Here is a 20128-nt window from a genome sequence, read left to right on the forward strand (position 1 = left end):
TTCAATCTTGAATCTTGTATCTCAATCTTCAATGCGTAGTCTGATACGGGCTTTATGGTTATGACTAAAATTGTTTTACGTACAATGGTTTTAGAACGAACCGACTTGCTCTGTATCTTTGCTGTCAAAACTTATTAAAGTATGCGTTATCAAAGTATCTGTGCGATAGTACAGCTGAGTATATAGATACATCTGTCATCGAAGTAATTAAATCTTACTTAATAAATATATGAATTTAGCATAAAAAATAAATGTATGTTCACATACACACACGATAAAAAATATGGTAAGTGTTTAAAATAACACGCTCTATTAAGATTTTAATAAAAATATTTGTAATCAATGCCTTTTTGCATAAAAACAAAGATTTGAAAATCGTCACTTGATAATGTGGAAAGTTATTAATAAGTTATTATTAAGTTATTAAGTGTTAAAGGTGTCACTTTTTAATTTTATGCTCATATCGCCAGAATCTCATCGATATGACAGATTTCCTAATCTTCAAAAGTGACATCTTTAATGCTTAATAACTTTTTACATTATCGAGCGATGATTTTTACTTGTCAAACTTTTGTTTTTATGCAAAAAGGCATCGATTAAATGAGTTTTTATCAAAATCTGTCTTATTCGAGTGGGTTCTTCTAGACAATTACCAAAATATAAATTGATGCACTTTATCTGACATCAAAATGAATGTTGTTACCGCTTTGAAGTTTTATATCACGAAAATGACAGAGGACAGTGGTCCTGGTATGAAAATTTTGCTAATGGATAAACAAACGGTAAGAATAAAAAATATTATAAATCGTCATCCACTGTGATTAGTCAATTTCTTAAGGCTTAGAGCTTAAATCACCTATTGTAGACTGGCACTTATGGTTATGACTAAAATTGTTTTACGTACAATGGCTTTAGAACGAACCGACTTGCTCTGTATCTTTGCTGTCAAAACTTATTAAAGTATGCGTTATCAAAGTATCTGTGCGATAGTACAGCTGAGTATATAGATACATCTGTCATCGAAGTAATTAAATCTTACTTAATAAATATATGAATTTAGCATAAAAAATAAATGTATGTTCACATACACACACGATAAAAAATATGGTAAGTGTTTAAAATAACACGCTCTATTAAGATTTTAATAAAAATATTTGTAATCAATGCCTTTTTGCATAAAAACAAAGATTTGAAAATCGTCACTTGATAATGTGGAAAGTTATTAATAAGTTATTATTAAGTTATTAAGTGTTAAAGGTGTCACTTTTTAATTTTATGCTCATATCGCCAGAATCTCATCGATATGACAGATTTCCTAATCTTCAAAAGTGACATCTTTAATGCTTAATAACTTTTTACATTATCGAGCGATGATTTTTACTTGTCAAACTTTTGTTTTTACGCAAAAAGGCATCGATTAAATGTATTTTTATCAAAATCTGTCTAATTCGAGTGGGTTCTTCTAGACAATTACCAAAATATAAATTGATGCACTTTATCTGACATCAAAATGAATGTTGTTACCGCTTTGAAGTTTTATATCACGAAAATGACAGAGGACAGTGGTCCTGGTATGAAAATTTTGCTAATGGATAAACAAACGGTAAGAATAAAAAATATTATAAATCGTCATCCACATATATGTATGTTTGAAAAAAATTTCATTTTTTTATTTTTAGACAAGTATAGTCAGCTTACTTTATAGTCAATCTGAGATATTAATGAAAGAAGTATATTTATTCGAACGAATAGATACTGCTGTACATAATGATACTTTAAAACATTTAACATGTATAGTATTTGTAAGACCAACTAAGGAAAATATCGACCTACTTTGTAAAGAGCTTAAATATCCTAAATATGGAGCATATTATATTTGTAAGTAATATCAATGTGAATATATAGAATTATATTTCTAATTATAGAAAACTCAGTAAATAAAATATTGTAGTGTAGAATAAGAAACAATAATTATTAATATTACTTATTTGTACTAGATTTCAGTAATATTATTGCAAAAGCAGATATAAAGCTTTTGGCAGAAAGCGACGAACGAGAAGTAGTTAGAGAAGTACATGAATACTATGCAGATTATCTAGCGATTAATCCACATTTATTTTCACTTGGAATAAATGCCTGTTCTGAAGGTATAATCCAATTTTATATCAATTCATGCGATAGATTAATAAACTATTAAATGAAAATTATTTTTTATAATTATGACTCAAGGACTTACATGGGATCCAGTGTATTTACATAGAACTGTTCAAGGAATAACTTCGGTTTTATTATCGCTAAAGAAATGTCCATATATTAGATATCAAAGTAGTTCTAATATGGCAAAGAGATTAGCAGAAAAAATAAGGGAAGTGCTCAGTAAAGAATCTAGCTCTTTTGAATTCAGACAAGAATCTAATCCTATCCTTCTGATAGTCGATAGAAGAGATGACCCTGTTACACCTTTGTTAAACCAATGGACATATCAAGCAATGGTACACGAACTGCTGACAATCAACAATAATCGCGTTAATTTATCTCATGTAAAAGGCATTTCAAAAGAATTGAAAGAAGTTGTTCTCAGTGCAGAACATGATGATTTTTATGCAAATGTAAGAAAATTCTTTATACAGTACTTTAATCATATATTCATATTAGAATTATTAACAGAAATAGTGATATGAATTAATAAAAATATTTTTGTATGCATGATATTTTGTAATTACATAATGACATATTTTACTTTTTGTGAAAATCTTTTTGTGTTAAAAGAATGTATTCTTTTAACAGAACTTGTATCTAAACTTTGGTGAAATTGGGCAAACGATAAAAGAATTGATGGAGGAATTTCAAAAGAAAGCAAAAAAGCATCAAAAAGTTGAAAGTATTGCCGACATGAAGCACTTTGTAGAAACATATCCACTTTTCAAGAAACTTTCTGGCACTGTATCGAAACATGTTACGGTAGTTGGAGAACTTTCGTCTCTTGTCGAAAAGCATAATTTATTAGAAGTATCAGAACTGGAACAGGAACTGAGTTGCCAAACTGATCATTCCTCGCAGGTAATTTATTGATATCTATAACGTATTCTACATTTATATATATTTGTTAATTTTTCTATTTATAGTTGCAAAAAATAAAAGCACTTATCAATAATCAAAAAGTACGAGATATCGATACCGTTCGGCTTGTTATGCTTTATGCACTCCATTATGAAAAATATGCGAGCAATGACATAAATGGTTTAGTAGAATTACTTAAAAAGAGGAATGTTTCAGACAAATATATCAAGGTATTTTTCCTATTGTAAGATTTATATTTTTATAAAAATATATGTATGTAATATTCAAATATCATTTCCAGCTTGTATATAATATATTAGAGTATAGCGGTGTTAATACAAGACAGAATAATTTATTTGATCGAGAAGCAGTTGCCAAAATAACTAAAAAACTATTCAAAGGATTAAGTGGGGTAGATAATATATACACGCAGCATTGTCCTTTAATAAGTGAAACGTTAGAGGACTTAATAAAAGGAAAATTAAGCACACAAGCATTTCCATATCTTGGTAATATGATAATGTCACGAAGGTAAATTATTTATATATTAAATAGAAATGTATGTGCCATATATTAAACATCAATTAGTACATGATTATTCTATCTTTAGACCTCAAGATATAATAGTATTCATAATCGGAGGTGCTACTTATGAAGAAAGTCTGGCTGTTTATAATTTAAATAAGCAAAATCCGGGAATAAAGATTATTCTAGGTGGTACCACTATCCACAATTTTAAAAGCTTTGCGGAAGAAGTACACCATGCTACTAGCGGCATATTAATGCGATATAAAATTGGAAAAAATTAAGAATGTTGAGAAATATCATCATATATCCCAAAATATTTATTCCATATATATTTTGGTATCTATACATCATATAATATCCTTTTCTCTCTTCTCACGAATATAGTGTTCCACACCAAGAATTTCCAACAGAAATTATTGTAACACATTACACGAAATAAGATGTACTCTCTTTCTTTTGCAGTTACATATTTCCTATTTTTATCATGAAAACATAATTTCCTTTTTGCTAACTGTTATTCATCTTCCTCATCATCCAATATATATTCTGCCGACATATCTGAGATTTCGTCATCCTGTACTGGTACCTTTAACAAACATGTATTATTTTAATTAATATCGCAAAGAACATAGAAAGATATGATGTATTAATTGTTAAATTCGTCTTTTCATCTATACATTTGTTTTTAAATATGTAAGTTCAGTGTCATTTTTTATAGCAATTTCTTAATTATCTTGATAATATATATTATTTCTACATTATCTTGTGATATATATTTATTATATACAGGATGCTAAATTTTAAACGTAATAGGCCTAATATCTCGATAACCAAATGAAATATCAAGGTCCGGTTTTTTTTAGGTTGTATTGTTTCGAGGGTTTCGAGGCGGACAAATTTTGATAAAAAGAATTTGACTTTGGACGGACGTGTCAAAAAAAAACCAGACCTCGATATTTCATTTAGTTATCGAGATATTCGGCCTGTTACGTTTGAAATTTAGCACCCTGTACTTTTATTAAACTTTATGAAAATTTTGTTAAAATAAACTCCATTTAAAGCTAAATAAAAAATAAAATCTTTTTTCATCTCTAAAATTTAATACATTCTTAATTGCTTATTACTTAATTATTATCAATCTTATTCTAAATTATTTATATTGTTTCATGTTTGATGTTGATGTATACCATGATATAAAAAAAATTAATGGGCATTAAATATAATTGAATGTTTTTATCGAGTGTATCAGTAAAGTTTTTATATCACTTCTCTCTGAGATATTTTGCATATATAACTCTATGTGTATCTCTATATTATTATATATAACTATTTACATAGGAATATAATTTATCCATTTTCAAACACACAAGCTAAATACAAATGAGCTACTTATAAATAACTGATTGTGCATATGTATGTGTGTGTAAGTAAATAAACTTATAATAATGCAATGAAAATATGTAATGAAAAGCAAAAATAATGTATAAAGTAATGTATTATGTGTATAAAAGTTGATATTAATTGGTTAATTTCCATATATAAAAATATGTTATCAACGTGCAGCTAATACTCACGTCTCCTTTTCTTCTTAGGAACCTTAATAAATTTTCTGCTTCTTAATAAATATATTAGCACCTACAAATAAAGCTATTTGTAGCTTCAATGTCAATATTTGCATTATTTTATCTTTAGAAAGATCTATGTAAAAAATGTAATTCTAACATGAAGCAACTTTGTTTTTTATATTACAAATATATTTTTCATTTAATTATTGCATTTTGCTATGTATGAAATATATTAATACAATCCAATGCTAAAATAAATACATAGAAATAATCATTATATAGATATTTCGTTTTTTGCAACGAATTTTACTAAATCTATTTTTTTAGGCAAATAAATAAAGTTTGTATCAAGATAGATGTAGATAATTCAATTATGATAAAAAAAAAATATATATATATATATATAAAGAATGTACCAATAAAAAAATAGAGAAACCAATTAATATCTAACAAAACTTTATACTTGTAAGAATAATTCTTTGTTTCTATTTTTGTCTATGTCTTTGTCTACTATTCTCTGTCTTACAAGGGAACTTCGCGAACCCGAAAATTCTGATTCTGATGAAACTTTACAGACATGTAGCAGATATCAAAAATGTTTTATACAAAAGTTTTATGGTAAAAACAATTCTATTTAACCATATTAATAATAAAATTTGAAAAAATAATTTTTTTTTAATTTTTTCAGAAATCTTTTTAAACAATAATATGGTTAAATAGAGCTGCTTTTATCATAAAACTTTTGTATAAAACATTTTTTGATATCTCAGATAGTTTTCGAGCTATATTGAGAAAAGCAAAAAGCCGCTCTACATACGAGGGGTGCTTCCCTTAGAACCGTTTTTGGGCCGCAACTGCAAATTTCTAAATTTATCTATTGACTCCTCTCCCCCTACATGTCTGTAAAGTTTCATTAAAATCAGAATTTTCGAGTTCGCGAGGTTCCCTTGTTAGTCTTAATAAACAAAAAGAAAGATTCTGAGAATATTAAACTATACAGACACATTATATGTGCAATGGTATATATTTTATCAAACTTTCTTTTTCTGTATAAAAAAAGGAACTTACCTCTACAATACCAGTAGATAACGCATATCCTGCCATTGCCAATATAGCAACAAATGCAGCAAAAATTTGATTCCTTCTTTTATTTGGAAATTCGCAATCGCTATCTTCTCCTAATTTTTCAGCGTTTTTTTCAGCTTTATCCTTTTCATAACTCTGATATTCATACTCGAAATACCTTTGTGATATACGCGACACATACTTCACTAGATTTGTGCAATTCTTCAAATGATTTTGTAGAATTGGATTTGGTAATGGTGCCTTGAGTAACGGTGCTAAATACGAATACACAATGGCGTCTATCGCGCTAGGTTGTTGTCCAAAAAAAAAATCTCCATCTCCAAGTCTTATAGATAATAATGTCAAACATTTTTGTGCTTCTGAATATACCTATTGGTACATAAAATTTTAAAATTAATGTAGAAAATATTAGAAATTTTTGTGCTTAAATTATATCTTTTCTATTTATAGAAATACTTAAGAACACATTTAAAAAGTTTCAAGTTATTTTATATGTTATATATATATACCTCATTTTCGATAATATCTATGTTATCTTCCATAGAATATAAACTTTGCATCAAGATGTGTGCTTGCCGTTCGAACTTTCCTGGGTAATAGAATTTAAATGGAAAGGGCAATGCTTTGCAATACCATGGTCTAATTAATTCATCTAGATTTTTTTTATCTATCCACCTAAAAATAATTGTAATAATAGTACATTCTGTGTTGTGATATATTTGCTATAAAAAATATAAAAAATAATAATGAGATGCATTTATCAGAAAAATGATAACTACAATAAAATATACTTGTTAATTATCTATCAAGCTACTAATATCATTTTTGCAAAATTATAGAACTAAATAAACATGTACGCATTGATCAGAATAATGTACAATTTATATTTAAGTGGACATTTTAATATTATTTATGCTGAAGTATTTAATAAATAATTCAAATAATTTATTTATTTAAACAACAATAATGGTATATAAATCAAACATATAACTCTAAGAGATAATCAGTCATTTGCATTTTATGCTTTACTTTGCATGTTGCTCAGAAAACTGATTTTTTTAGATAAGACCTGAAATTGCAAATAGTTTTTAATTGACAACATTTAGATAATACAAAAACCATCTTGCTAACATTTTAAAAGCAAAAGGCAAAAGAATTTTCGACAATATTGACAAATAAGGAAGTTAATTTTTTAACCAATTTAACTAGCAGATAAAATTTTCAAATACTTTCCATCATAAATGACTATTTAATACAGTATTGATTTTTTATCATTTAAATTTCATATAAATCATATTATAAATTGCATATCATTCTAGGTACATTTATATACATTTCAGTACATCTCATACCATATAAATTGCAAGGCTGGATACAACTTTTCCTTAAGCAGAGCATCATATGCCGTGACGTCTGCACATTGCTTATCAGTTAATGTATAGTCAGAATTATAATGTGTTTCTCTAAAAAATGGCAATATATCTTTAACTGTATCCAAAGTATTTAGACCAGCCCTAAGCAATGGTAATCGACCATTTGGGGTTTTAAATGGATTGCTTGATAGATTTATTTTCAAAGGTACTCCACTGAATTTAGCATATGCCTATAAATAACATGATACTACATATATTAAGAAACAAATACTGTTATTTCATTATAAATTAATCATTAAGACATGCAATATAAGTATTTAATAGCAAAACAATTGTAATATTTGATAGTAAATACATTATTATAATTCAGATAGCTAAAATTGAGACAAAATGACTGCGCCAACACCTAATGTTTTATAAATAGACTTGGATAATATAATTAATATACAGTGAGGCAGACAAAAGTTTATGATAAACTTTAATTTTTCTCTCACTTTTACTTCACTGGTATAACATCCAGTCGATAGTTTAAGCATCTCTGTATGTTCCATATATTATTTTTAAATATCTCTCAAAACTAATAGGTATCCTCTTAACATCTTCAGTCAATTTAAAGATAATTTTCCCTCGATAAAAATATCGAAAGAGATCATCATTTATCGCTTTTTATTATTGCATATCTTTGTATGTATATAATTAAATTTCAAATTAAAATTCTATTCTAAAATTTACTTAAAATTTTTTATCTGAAAGAATCATCAAATGATTGAAATTGTATAAATTAAAATCATTCTGTTATATCAATTTTCTCTCTCAACATTTTTAATTTGTTAGAAATTCCCTTATTTCCATCAGTTAATCGCTGGAAAGCTGTAGATACCTCGATATTTGAGAGAAAATAGATTCTTAATTAACCAGAGAATCTATAGCAATATTTGATGATCTTGGAAAATTCTAGATATTCACCGCTTTAATACCGAGCGAATTTTTTCTATCATATAAAAATTATTGTCATAAATTAATCGTTAATCGGCTAGCCCATGTGCGTGTCATAACCCGTACATACCAGGACTTGCAAACACTCTATATCGACTGACGGAAGACCCCAGTCACCTTTCCATATATCCAATTGCAATATCTCAGCATTAGCCATTTCCGAAAACTTGCATCGCCAGCAAAATATCGCGTGTCCACTCAATAATACTTAGCACATAACTATGTAATCTTTTGGTAAACAATGTAACATCATGCCACCATGCTGCACATTGTACATACACAGGTTAGATTAGTTTTATAAAGACCTATTCACATGAACGGTGATAAAGCAAATGCACACAGAAAACAAGAAATTTGACCAAAAAGAGTAAAGATTACTTTGTCCTGATTGGTTAATCAAATGCTACTTTTTCGAATAAAATCTATGTGGATAGACCTTTAAGAATATATGCCCGTGACCCGTGTATTATCTATATCTATAATAATGATTACTTATGCGCGCGCGAACATGTATAATATATATGTATATATATTATACATATAAAGAGTATTTTACATTTATATTCAATTGATCATAAATTAGTAAGAGTGACGAATGGAAAATGTTATGTAATTGTTATCATGAGTAATGTAGATTTTTAGAATTTGCAAAAAGAAAAGGAGTGGTAATTGATAATGACTAGACATTTGTCTTCATCACATTGCTATGATAAAATGTCTAACATACTCACACCTTTTGTATATTGGGCCCAAACGGAGAATCAAATCACATTAAAAGTGGACCTGACTGATGTAAAGGTACAACATATATATACTGAATATATCTAGAAGAGAAGGAACCTATATTTTTTTAATTTTATAAATATAATATTTACCTCTCTCACTCAAAAAATATTTGCAAAAATCATTTTAATCTATTTGTTATAGGATTTTAATATTGATCTAAAGGAAACTACATTGCAAGTTACAGCCTATGGCCAGGGAGCAAGAGGCCTGAATAATTACAGCTTTAATCTGAATCTTCATTCGCCTATTGACCCAAATGTAATAACAAGTTTATAAATTAATTTTTGTATATATTTATATAATATAAATATTAAATTAAAAATGTGCTTTGTATGTAATACTATAGGAGAGTAATTACAAAGTAATTGATCGTCAAATAGACTTTGTCTTGAAAAAGAAATGTAGCAGTTGGTGGCCAAGATTAATAAGTCAACCACAAAAGCCTTCATGGCTTAAGATTGATTTTGATAAATGGAAAAGCGAGGATATGGATGACAATGATGATGAAAAGCGTGACATTTGTAATGATTATCCTGACATGTATGATAAACTGCACAAAGAAGAATTTGGCTATAGAAAAGGTATATATTGAAAATTATATATTATAATAATATTATAACATTGATATATCTCACATTATTCTTTCAGAGGATCTCACAAAGGTGTATCTAGTGATATATAATCTCTGTCAATTTGTTGGCTTTATTTATGTACTTGCTATAATGGGTATACGATACTCACGAGATGGGCCAGGTACATTCACATCTACATTTTTAAAATACTTTCATTCTTTTGGTACAAGAGAAACAAACACTCGAAATTTCATTAGAGCTTTTTTAGCAAGAGTTCTTTGTATGCATTCAAATTTATAATAGCATAAAAAATATTTTAGAAACAGATTATCTTAAAATACAAAATATATGTTTTTTAGATTTCATGAAAGAAACATATGCAGCAGTTGGCAGTCCACTCAAGTTTATACAACTTTTACAATTTTTAGAGGTAATGCATCCTCTATTTGGATATACAAAAAGTAGCACACTTGTATCCTTTTTACAAGTGGGAGGTAGGGGGTTTGTGTTGTTTTTTATGATTGATGCCGAGCCTCGTATGCAAACTAAACCAGTCGTTTTCTATCTATTTCTAATATGGAGCATAATAGAGATAGTCAGATATCCATACTATATTACACAGTTATTAAATATTGAAATATCGTTTTTAACATGGTTGAGATACACCCTATGGATACCGTTATACCCATTAGGTTTTGTATGCGAGGGTATCATAATATTGCGGAATATTCCGTATTTTGAGGAAACTCAGAAATTCACAGTTTCCTTACCGAATACATATAATTTCGCTCTTCACTTCCCGTCTGTTATGAGACTTTATTTACTTCTATTACTCTTGCCTGGAATATATACGATAATGTCCCGTATGAATCAATTACGCTCTAGAAAACTTGGAAAATCTACTATTAAGAGAAAATACAAATGATTTGCAATGTAATTTCAAGCTCATTTTCTATATTCTTCATTTTATCTCTGTAATTACTCTTATACAAAAGATTGATAAAAAGAGGTGGAGTGATAGTGAGATGGCAAGTATAATATTATAGCAACTCTGCTTTAACATATACAGTTTTTTAAATAATACTGTAATTTTGTATAGATGTGTTTTATATTATTTTTGATTGTATAGCATTTTTTTTAAGAACAAAGTTATATTAAATCTGCATTAGCTGCCTAAGCTGATTTAGCTGATTTTATTTTATGATTCTGCATTCATTACTTAATATATATATTTTAAATAAAAAGAGCAATATCAAAGTTAATATTAAGACATTGATTTTTTGCATGTCTTGAATACAAATACTATATATGAAAAAATAGAATAAATCATGTAAATAAGACAAATATTGTAAAATCTCGTTGAATACAATATAACTACAATGCAATACATAATTGATATAGAATATAGGTTTATAGGAACTGTCTTGAAAAGATAAAAATGATGTGCAGTTCGTTGCTTATAACATAGAAAATATATAATTTTATTTTCACTATCTATAAAAAAAAAAAAATACATAATATAGAGAAAAAGCATAAGCACATGTAATAATTCCCTTTTCAAATATCATACATACAAACGATATCGATATTCTTGCTTGACATATATCGATATTCGTTACGGTTTACGATTCTAGAGTTTCTAAGCGACTTCGGTCACAGATTAATAGACAGATAGCCAAAGGCCACCGGAAATAAGTTGGCGCTGGAAGTTCATATTTTTTAATAATTTATAGCTCAAACGATTGCTCCTTAATTGCTCCGTCAGAATCCACAATTGCTCCCCTTTTAAAATTAGTAGTTTTCGAAATATTTACAAAAAACGTAAAACTTATCATTTTCACTCAAAAACATATTTCCAATAGTTTTCTGCAACTATATCCAGCATAAAACGATTGCTCCTTAATTGCTCCATATTGCTCCATCATTATTTTCATGATTTATTGCATTTTTTAACGAAAATTAACAAATTAATAATTTTCCAAGCGACGCCGTCGCCACCTATCGGCCGCCTATCGGAACTATATAGCTCAGAAGCCAACGGCGAGAATTTTCAAACATAATATAACATAAAACGATTGCTCCTTAATTGCTTCGCATTGCTCCATCATTATTTTCATAATTTATTGCATTTTTCATCGAAAATTAACAAATTAATAATTTCCCTAGCGACACCGTTGTCACCTATCGGCCGCCTATCGGAACTATATAGCTCAGAAGCCAACGGCGAGAATTTTCAAACATAATATAACATAAAACGATTGCTCCTTAATTGCTTCGCATTGCTCCATCATTATTTTCATGATTTATTGCATTTTTCATCGAAAATTAACAAATTAATAATTTCCCTAGCGACACCGTTGTCACCTATCGGCCGCCTATCGGAACTATATAGCTCAGAAGCCAACGGCGAGAATTTTCGTAAATAAATAAATTTATTTATTTTTATTTTATATAACAAAAATGAGATATACAATATTCTCTTCGCAACGTCTTAAGACTCGCTAGAAAAACTTTAGCATTTTTTTCGGCGAATGCTTGAGAAGTGTACGCTCTCGCTTTAATATGAGCTGTTATTCTAAACTCGGCGTAATTTTTGCGTAGAAGTTGCGTAAATTTTGCGTAAAAGCGGCGTACTTTCGGCGTAAAAGCGGCGTAACCTCGGCGTAATTTTGGCGTACAAGTTGTGTAAAAATGGCGTAATTTCGGCGTAAAAGCGGCGTAATTTCGGCATTACGCTAAAGTTACGCAACAATTACGCCAAGTTTACGAAACTTTTACGCCAAAGTTACGCCGAAGTTACGCCGCTTTTACGCCAGATTAACGCAACAGTTACGAAAAAATTATGCTAAAGTTACGCCAAATTTACGCAACAGTTACGCCAAATTTACGAAACTTTTACGCCAAAGTTACGCCGAAGTTACGCAACAGTTACGCCGAAGTTACGCCAAATTTACGCAACTTGTACGCCAAAATAGATCATTTATTTAATAAAAGATTAATATATCACGGAGCTTGTCGTTATGTTAATTATTCGGATTTGCGATTTGACTATATCATTGCGCATTTTCAATCCCGATCATATATTTAAATCGTCGAAAAGTCAAACGAATAAGAACCGGACGATACTTTAAGTATTTTTAAGGAAATAATTATTGGTTATAAAAAGAAAAAAAATCGCGAAAATAGAATTTGAGGCAGCATGTCGCACTGCTACTTTACTACTCGAGTGTCACCGTGCAAATGGTAACACGTAGGAAAGAGATTTGAGAGTCTCATTGATCGACATATAGAATAGACTGCTGTCAACTTTTCAAAATTTTGGACAACTATGCGCCATTACGTTATAGCTTGGATGTTTGGCAGGACGCAATTATGAACATTTAATTCTTATTCTTTTATTATTTTTGTATGCATCGTAATGTTTGTTATCAGATAGAAAAGAATGCGTCACACTTTTAAATTGACAATTTTAGCGCTCACGCACACTACCAGGCGCGCGGCTAAAGGTCGGCGCTCATTGGCCAGACTTTACTCAATAATAACTCCTTTAATAAGCAATATAGAAAAAAATGTTATAGGACTTTCCTATTGAGTTTACTGTGATCTACCTGCTCACGAGCGTTGTCAAGGGTGGTTTGGGAAACCCTGTGTGGCGGATAACCACCACAAAAGCACGGGCGCGCGGAACCAAATTTTTACGTCGAATTTACGCCGCTTTTACGCTGAAATTACGCCGAAGTTACGCCGCTTTTACACCAAAATTACGCAACAGTTACGCCAAAATTACACCAAAATTACGCAGCAGTCACGCCAAAATTACGCCAAATTTACGCAACAGTTACGCAAAAATTACGCCGAAGTTACGCCGAAGCTACGCTAAATTTACGCAACAGTTACGCCAAATTTACGAAACTTTTACGCCAAAGTTACGCCGAAGTTACGCAACAGTTACGCCGAAGTTACGCCAAATTTACGCAACTTGTACGCCAAAGTTACGCCGAAGTTACGCCGAAGTTACGCCGAAGTTACGCCAGATTTACGCAACAGTTACGCCAAAATTACGCCAAATTTGCGCGACTTGTACGTCAAAATTACGCCAAAATTACTCCGCTTTTGCACGGAGATTACGCCGAGATCACGCCGAAATTACGCCGCTTTTACGCCGCTTTTACGCCGGGATTACGCAACTTTTACGCCAAAATTACTCCGAAATTACGCCGCTTTTACGCCAAAATTACGCCGCGGTAAATATTACTTTTGACTTCGAAAATTTATTACCATCGTATTAACGACGCGATTTTACTTTGGGAACGTAATTACTGCTTTGGCCACTACTACGGTATAGCGCTGAAACCAGTGAGAAATACCGATCTCGCCTTCATCCGGGCCTTTGGCTATCTGTCTATTAATCTGTGCTTCGGTCCGGTTTGTAAGCACAAGCACATTGCTTGTGAAATTAATTTCCTACAATTTTATATTTGATTGATTTTTTATGCAACACATACGATTTATTCCATCTAGTTGAGACATGTGAAATAAATAATATTTAATATTTAGATTTCAACAAAGTCTTTCATATAATTTTAATTAATGTGTTATACGATAAATTTTCTAACCATTAAATATACGGAATTCAGTTATGTGACGTGATACACAATAAACATAATAAACGATATATATTTTTATCTAAATCTAAATTATTAAAAATGTATCCTATGGATTTGACAAAGACGATTCCATCGGATAGTGAAAATAAAAATGTGTTCCTGAATGACGCCGAGTTAGACAAAATCGCTCTATTTCTTGTTGGGAATCAACAACGTTTTAGAGAAAATATCATAATTCCCAGAATGCTGGGACCTGTACAAATAAAAACGATTGAAGAGAAAAGGATAGAAAGTGTAATGGAAAGTTGTGCATTTAAAAGCACCATGAGTTGTGTCATTGGTATATTCTACCATTCTATTCTATATATGTATATAATATATGTAAATGTATTGAACACAGGCAGATTTTACACGATATTAAACGATAGAAAGTACAAAAATATTAAAAATATATTGCACTAATTAAAGCATCCATTTGTTTAGGCTATGGCTTAGGAGCAGCTATTGGACTATTCTCTTCTAGTGTAAATCCTAATGTAGCGAGTGTTGAAAAGCAACAAAGCGCACGAGAAATATTAAAAGAGATGAAAAGTACAACACTTAGTTATGCAAAAAACTTTGCAGTTGTTGGATGCATATTTTCTGCCATTGAATGCACGATAGAATCGGTAATTCAATTACCTAAATATTTGTTAAGAGGATCTTATTTTCATATATAATAATAATTTATTGTTTTGCCTGGTTATGCATATCTTGATGTAAAAATTGTTAATTAATTTCAGTATAGAGGTAAAACTGATTGGAAAAATGGTACATATGCAGGTGGCTTAACAGGTGGACTAATTGGCTTAAGGGGTATGATATTAGTACATTATAAATTATTTTTTTATGTATTCCATTTAATTATTAAGCTACTTAATTCCCTATCATTCTTTATAGCTGGTATAAAAGCAGGTATAGTTGGTGCTGCAGGTTTTGCAGCATTCTCAACAGCGATAGACTATTACATGCATAGATCTTAAATTACACAATTTAAATTGGTTAGAATATATATATATATATTTGTATAAAAGATATAAAAATTTGTGTGTGGGTAGTTATGTATCTGTACAAAATTTGTAAAAACACGGAAATGTTTCAAATGTAAAAATGGTCATAAAACTAGTATTATGTGACTGAAGGATTGCAGGTGTAAAATATATTGTTTTTAATATTAATTTTTACTGCCTAATATATTAATATTTGCTCAAAATTATATGAAAGTTTTCCTATGTATGATCACATTTCACATGTTTCGTTGTTTATATTGTATGAAACAATTTGCATAACACTTATATGCAATACACATAGAAGATTACAAAACCTTAAGTCACATTCATCTTAAACATTATGTTTTTTACTTCTATCGACATACTGATAATATGGATATCTAGAAATACATCTATCTTCTTTCTCTTTATTATTCACATATGTTTTATGTGATTCGTACAAGAACTTAAAAAAAAAAAGTTAAAAATATTCAACCAAGAAACAAAATATATATAGATTAAGTATATAAATATATTTAAAATTAACTTTGGATTCTTCTCAAAGTGGTTTTGCACATTTATACTTCTTTGTTTCTAGATCAGTTAATCTTAATAATTAAACAGTACAAGATTGCCTCACTTGAAATAAAAAGGTGAAATATTTCAACATATTTCTATGATTTGACAGAACTGTTTTTGAGAGCTGTGTCAACCTTTTAAAACTTAGATCAATGTTAATAAGTTTTTACATCAATATGGAGATTCCTTATTTAATATTAGCACGGTATATGTCTTATCATAAAATATTTATTATGAATATATTGCTCAATTATGGAAATAATGATTTTTTTTTTCTTATTCTGCAAGTATCTATAACAAATCATTCATGGTTTCCAACAAATAAATTACATATTTATGCAATATAAAAAAATTTTCATTCCTTATGTATGTGTTTATATGTTAATATTAAAACCATGATAGTGACAAAAATTGCAAGGCACTTTTCACATTCTGTTTTTTTTTCGTTTCATTACATAATTATTTTTTACCTGAGATAAAATTCTTACTATGTTATATATACATATATAGAATGTTTGATATTTTTTTTCTTTCAATAAAAGATATATAGTTAAAGTATAGAAAAATGCTCTCCTTCCCACATCTGAAAATATTGTAAATAAAGTTATTAAAACTCTTAGTCATATTTTATATACTAGACACTTGCATTCATAATCTTAATTTTGCAATCTTGATCATTGGTCTTGTTTTATGTTTCCTTTTAATAAAATCTTTTTTAAATCTCCTTATTACACATAAGCATAAATTTATGATATGAATAAAATTTTGAACAGTGCCATCAATTAAAAAAGAATAAAACAAAAGTCATATAAGAAATTAATAAACTGTGCAGACCCAAATTTTACAAATAGATTCCCAGTTTTTAAGATTTTATAAATAGTGCAATTCTTCAAGTATCCAAATAAATTTTGTTAAGACAGATTGATAAGAATAAGCTATTAAAGTGTTTTTCCTGCCAACCTTATATATGCAAACATTCGTTTCATACTGTTACAATTTCAAATCGATTTTGTTATTTGTTCTGAACAGGACATTGATAGCTAATAAATATCAAGAATTCTTTCTTTCATACAATGCACACAATTCTGGAAAAGTTATATCAAAGAGAGATTCCATTATTTTTTATATTCTTATGAAATGTCTATAAAACGCGTAATGTGTATATCAAAATGAGATTATTCTTATGAAGATAAATCTAGAAAAATAATACCAAATCAATACCTTGATCATGTAAGTTACTAAAAAAGTTTTATAAATCTTTTTGGCACTCGTAACAGTGAAAAGTCACTTTCTTCACATATCAGTATAGAAATGCATGTTTGATCAAGGTTGTTGTTGTTGCATCTGTGCTTGCATCACAGCCAGCAATTCCTGCATATGTCGTATTTCTGCTTCCTTTTCTTGCAAAATGCGATCCTTTTCTGACACCGTGCTGTTCTTGTCGGATTCAGCAAGGCTGTAAATAAAGGGAAGAAAGTTGAATATCATGCAAGCGTAAAACTAGTAATAAAACGAAATATTGCACTTACGTTTGACGTCGAGGCGGTACTGGAGCTCCCTTTGCCAATCTTTCGCTACGGTAATTTTCATAATGTACCTCTTGCGTTACTTCCTGTAAATCTTGCATATGTGTACTATAAAAAGATAGAATATCATTAGAACTATATATACATCACAGCATTATGTAATTATAATAATAAAAGAAGACAACTTACATAAGCATCGTCCTTAATTTGATGAAATCGCAATGATCGGGATTTTCCACTTCAACAACACCCCACGAATACACTCGACCTCGTACTCTTTTTCCTTTGACCTCAATTAAACTATTTGCACCACATACTGCAAATGGAACAGCCTCTTTTAATTGACGTACTTGTTCTTTGTAATCCTCATCCTCATCACTATCACAGTCTGGTAAAGGATATATTTTGATTCCACTGCCTTCAATCTCTTCCATAACTCTTTTTTTCAGACGCAGGACTTCCTTTTTGGTAAGTACATCAGCTTTTGCTATTACAGGTACTATATTAACTTTGTTATGAAGTTGCTTCATAAATTCAATGTCTAATGGCTTCAATCTAAAAAAAGAGTACAAAATTAGAGAAAGAAAAGAGATTATAAATTTATAGTATAAATTTCATATAAAAAATAAGCAGAAACTAACTTGTTTAAAAAATAAATCTTAATTACAGATTTTATTGTGTCTATTTTTAACTCTAAATAATTAATATTACAAGATAATAATTCATACCCATGGCCAAATGGGGAAATAAAATAAAAACAACAATGTATTCTGTTATCTACAATGTTCCTTCTGTTTAAGCCACTTTCGTCACGAAGAAATCTTTCAAATTGATCATCTATGTATTGAATGATAGCTCTAAAACTATCTGTGTTGTCGATTGCATCTCCATAACCAGGTGTATCAACAACTGTTAATCTAAGTTTAACACCTCTTTCTTCAATCTCGACTGTTGAAGCATCAAGTTTGACAGTTTGATTGGTTTTCTCTGTTTAACAATAAATGCAATGAATATTTTAATTCCCTAACAACACACACATTCAAAAGTCTAGACGACATCTAGAGAATATAAAACATCCTATTGTCATGTTTTATATCCTTTGGATATCCTCTATATATTTTTTAAATGTGTGTGTTAGGGTTATATATACAGCCGTTTGAAAATTATATACTTTAATGTTATATATCCAAAATTTAAAAAAAGGAAGAGCTATCAGAATAATAATTCACTTACCCACTGCATCAGGAATTATTCGTTCAGGATACAAATCCGTAAGGAACAAACTATTTACCAAAGTGGATTTTCCAAGACCAGATTCTCCAACAACCATAAGTGTAAACTCAAAACCTTTTTTCACAGATTTCCGATGGACTTGATTAGGTAAATTTGCAAACCCCACATATCCAGGTGTCTCAAGACTTGCAAACTTGGAAAAAGGAAGACATATATTTCAGAATTACAATTACTGGAAGCGGAAAATAAGTATGTGTATTCTAAAATCTTTTTCACATAACATTTTTCATCAAAGCAAAAAATATACATAAATATTTATATTTATGCTTGCTAAAAGCAAATAAATACTAGACGAATATAAATTATCTAATTCGTGTCTGTCTGTTTAAAGATGAAAAATAAGAATATTGAACACATTTAAATAGTAGCAATGTAGCATATGTATCATGAACACAAAATATTTTACACTTACTGTTTTTACGCTCTCGCTCGACATGCCGAATGTATCTAACAAATTCACCCTGTGTTTCTCTTTACAAAATTCCGAGCAATTCGGCTCAATTTCAAGACTAATGGACGTCGCGTTAAAAATGACAGAATACGATACAAAGAATATATGTCCACGAAAAAAAGGTTACTTCAGTTAAAGATATTCCGCTTCGATCAGCATATTGTTCACGTACGAAAGTTTTGCTCGATACGTAGCGTTTCTCAGAAATATAATCGCACTATAGTAGCTACTGAAAGCTTTGTACTTTTGTACAGTCGTATTGTAGTCGAATTTGACGAATAATGGAAAATTCCCTTGCGAATTTTGGAAGCGGATGCAGAATATACCATACACACACTATACACAGGATACAGCGTTACATTAGACAGGGAGGATATGAGTGCGAGGGGGTGGAGAGGACATTATGAATTGGAGTAAGTTAAGGCGTGGCAACCCAATAGCTGAATGCTATTCCGTTATGCGCCCGCAAAAAGAAAAGTGTAATACAATTTTATCAAATTTTATATTTGTAATATTATAATCGATTAAATCGATAATGGTGCATTTAGTTTTACACATTAATACAAAAACTTGATATAAAATAAGATAAAAAAATATTTAAATTGCATAATATTAATTACAAATATAAAATCACAATTATAAAAAAAATATTAATTACAATATATATATATATATTTC

General features: G+C 29.4%; 5 protein-coding genes across 10 annotated transcripts; 3 read left to right on the forward strand and 2 right to left on the reverse strand.

Moving 5' to 3' along the window:
* The first annotated feature begins 78 nt into the window (after window positions 1–78).
* Window positions 79–5036, forward strand: LOC115242085 (vacuolar protein sorting-associated protein 45). Of its 4 annotated transcripts, none has more exons than XM_029818138.1 (9): window positions 79–286; window positions 646–782; window positions 1680–1878; window positions 1998–2147; window positions 2230–2609; window positions 2788–3060; window positions 3126–3290; window positions 3362–3591; window positions 3671–5036. In XM_029818138.1, the coding sequence occupies exons 2-9, from the start codon at window positions 690–692 to the stop codon at window positions 3867–3869; spliced, it is 1689 nt and encodes a 562-aa protein (XP_029673998.1). In that variant the 5' UTR covers window positions 79–286; window positions 646–689; the 3' UTR covers window positions 3870–5036. The 4 variants fall into 4 exon arrangements, with proteins under 4 accessions (XP_029673998.1, XP_029673999.1, XP_029673997.1 ...); XM_029818139.1 differs by having other exon boundaries at window positions 80–286; window positions 633–782; XM_029818137.1 differs by lacking the exons at window positions 79–286; window positions 646–782 and adding exons at window positions 900–1107; window positions 1454–1603.
* Window positions 3886–8919, reverse strand: LOC115242089 (metaxin-1). 2 transcript variants are annotated; one of them, XM_029818143.1, is made up of 6 exons: window positions 8679–8919; window positions 7592–7842; window positions 6749–6914; window positions 6222–6608; window positions 5163–5223; window positions 3890–4174 (listed from the first exon to the last, which is right to left on the reverse strand). In XM_029818143.1, the coding sequence occupies exons 1-6, from the start codon at window positions 8763–8765 to the stop codon at window positions 4158–4160; spliced, it is 969 nt and encodes a 322-aa protein (XP_029674003.1). In that variant the 5' UTR covers window positions 8766–8919; the 3' UTR covers window positions 3890–4157. The 2 variants fall into 2 exon arrangements, with proteins under 2 accessions (XP_029674005.1, XP_029674003.1); XM_029818145.1 differs by lacking the exon at window positions 5163–5223 and having other exon boundaries at window positions 3886–4174; window positions 8679–8765.
* Window positions 8920–9108: 189 nt separating this feature from the next.
* Window positions 9109–11227, forward strand: LOC115242088 (very-long-chain (3R)-3-hydroxyacyl-CoA dehydratase). Its single transcript, XM_029818142.1, has 5 exons — window positions 9109–9406; window positions 9536–9652; window positions 9741–9975; window positions 10043–10147; window positions 10326–11227. The coding sequence occupies exons 1-5, from the start codon at window positions 9284–9286 to the stop codon at window positions 10889–10891; spliced, it is 1146 nt and encodes a 381-aa protein (XP_029674002.1). The 5' UTR covers window positions 9109–9283; the 3' UTR covers window positions 10892–11227.
* A 3111-nt stretch (window positions 11228–14338) lies between these two features.
* LOC115242074 (mitochondrial import inner membrane translocase subunit Tim22) lies at window positions 14339–15790 on the forward strand. Its single transcript, XM_029818110.1, has 4 exons — window positions 14339–14913; window positions 15057–15241; window positions 15356–15428; window positions 15513–15790. The coding sequence occupies exons 1-4, from the start codon at window positions 14673–14675 to the stop codon at window positions 15593–15595; spliced, it is 582 nt and encodes a 193-aa protein (XP_029673970.1). The 5' UTR covers window positions 14339–14672; the 3' UTR covers window positions 15596–15790.
* Window positions 15791–15856: 66 nt separating this feature from the next.
* LOC115242073 (septin-1) lies at window positions 15857–19898 on the reverse strand. 2 transcript variants are annotated; one of them, XR_003885001.1, is made up of 7 exons: window positions 19412–19898; window positions 18940–19132; window positions 18435–18693; window positions 17896–18261; window positions 17710–17814; window positions 17402–17636; window positions 15857–16763 (listed from the first exon to the last, which is right to left on the reverse strand). XR_003885001.1 is itself a non-coding variant. In XM_029818109.1 (6 exons), exons 1-6 carry the CDS (start codon window positions 19433–19435, stop codon window positions 17504–17506), a joined length of 1080 nt encoding a protein of 359 aa, XP_029673969.1. In that variant the 5' UTR covers window positions 19436–19897; the 3' UTR covers window positions 15857–17503. The 2 variants fall into 2 exon arrangements, 1 of the variants encoding a protein (XP_029673969.1); XM_029818109.1 differs by having other exon boundaries at window positions 15857–17636; window positions 19412–19897.
* Between the last annotated feature and the right edge of the window lie 230 nt (window positions 19899–20128).

The sequence above is a fragment of the Formica exsecta genome, unplaced genomic scaffold (assembly GCF_003651465.1).
Source record: "Formica exsecta isolate Colony F162 unplaced genomic scaffold, ASM365146v1 scaffold562, whole genome shotgun sequence".
NCBI lineage: Eukaryota > Metazoa > Arthropoda > Insecta > Hymenoptera > Formicidae > Formica > Formica exsecta.

Excerpts from the sequence above, each read along its gene's own strand:
- LOC115242085 (XM_029818138.1), top strand. The coding sequence starts at position 690 with ATGAATGTTGTTACCGCTTTGAAGTTTTATATCACGAAAATGACAGAG. Across the intron at positions 2,148-2,229 it reads AATAAATGCCTGTTCTGAAG|GACTTACATGGGATCCAGTG; the intron begins GTATAATCCAAT and ends TTATGACTCAAG. Across the intron at positions 3,061-3,125 it reads AAACTGATCATTCCTCGCAG|TTGCAAAAAATAAAAGCACT; the intron begins GTAATTTATTGA and ends TTCTATTTATAG.
- LOC115242089 (XM_029818143.1), bottom strand. The coding sequence starts at position 8,765 with ATGGCTAATGCTGAGATATTGCAATTGGATATATGGAAAGGTGACTGG. Across the intron at positions 6,609-6,748 it reads TAGATATTATCGAAAATGAG|GTATATTCAGAAGCACAAAA; the intron begins GTATATATATAT and ends ATGTACCAATAG. Across the intron at positions 5,224-6,221 it reads TATCTACTGGTATTGTAGAG|GTGCTAATATATTTATTAAG; the intron begins GTAAGTTCCTTT and ends CTTTATTTGTAG.
- LOC115242088 (XM_029818142.1), top strand. The coding sequence starts at position 9,284 with ATGACTAGACATTTGTCTTCATCACATTGCTATGATAAAATGTCTAAC. Across the intron at positions 9,653-9,740 it reads ATTCGCCTATTGACCCAAAT|GAGAGTAATTACAAAGTAAT; the intron begins GTAATAACAAGT and ends GTAATACTATAG. Across the intron at positions 9,976-10,042 it reads AGAATTTGGCTATAGAAAAG|AGGATCTCACAAAGGTGTAT; the intron begins GTATATATTGAA and ends TTATTCTTTCAG.
- LOC115242074 (XM_029818110.1), top strand. The coding sequence starts at position 14,673 with ATGTATCCTATGGATTTGACAAAGACGATTCCATCGGATAGTGAAAAT. Across the intron at positions 14,914-15,056 it reads CACCATGAGTTGTGTCATTG|GCTATGGCTTAGGAGCAGCT; the intron begins GTATATTCTACC and ends CCATTTGTTTAG. Across the intron at positions 15,242-15,355 it reads TTGAATGCACGATAGAATCG|TATAGAGGTAAAACTGATTG; the intron begins GTAATTCAATTA and ends AATTAATTTCAG.
- LOC115242073 (XM_029818109.1), bottom strand. The coding sequence starts at position 19,435 with ATGTCGAGCGAGAGCGTAAAAACA. Across the intron at positions 19,133-19,411 it reads CGAGCGAGAGCGTAAAAACA|TTTGCAAGTCTTGAGACACC; the intron begins GTAAGTGTAAAA and ends CCTTTTTCCAAG. Across the intron at positions 17,637-17,709 it reads GTACCGCCTCGACGTCAAAC|CCTTGCTGAATCCGACAAGA; the intron begins GTAAGTGCAATA and ends CTTTATTTACAG.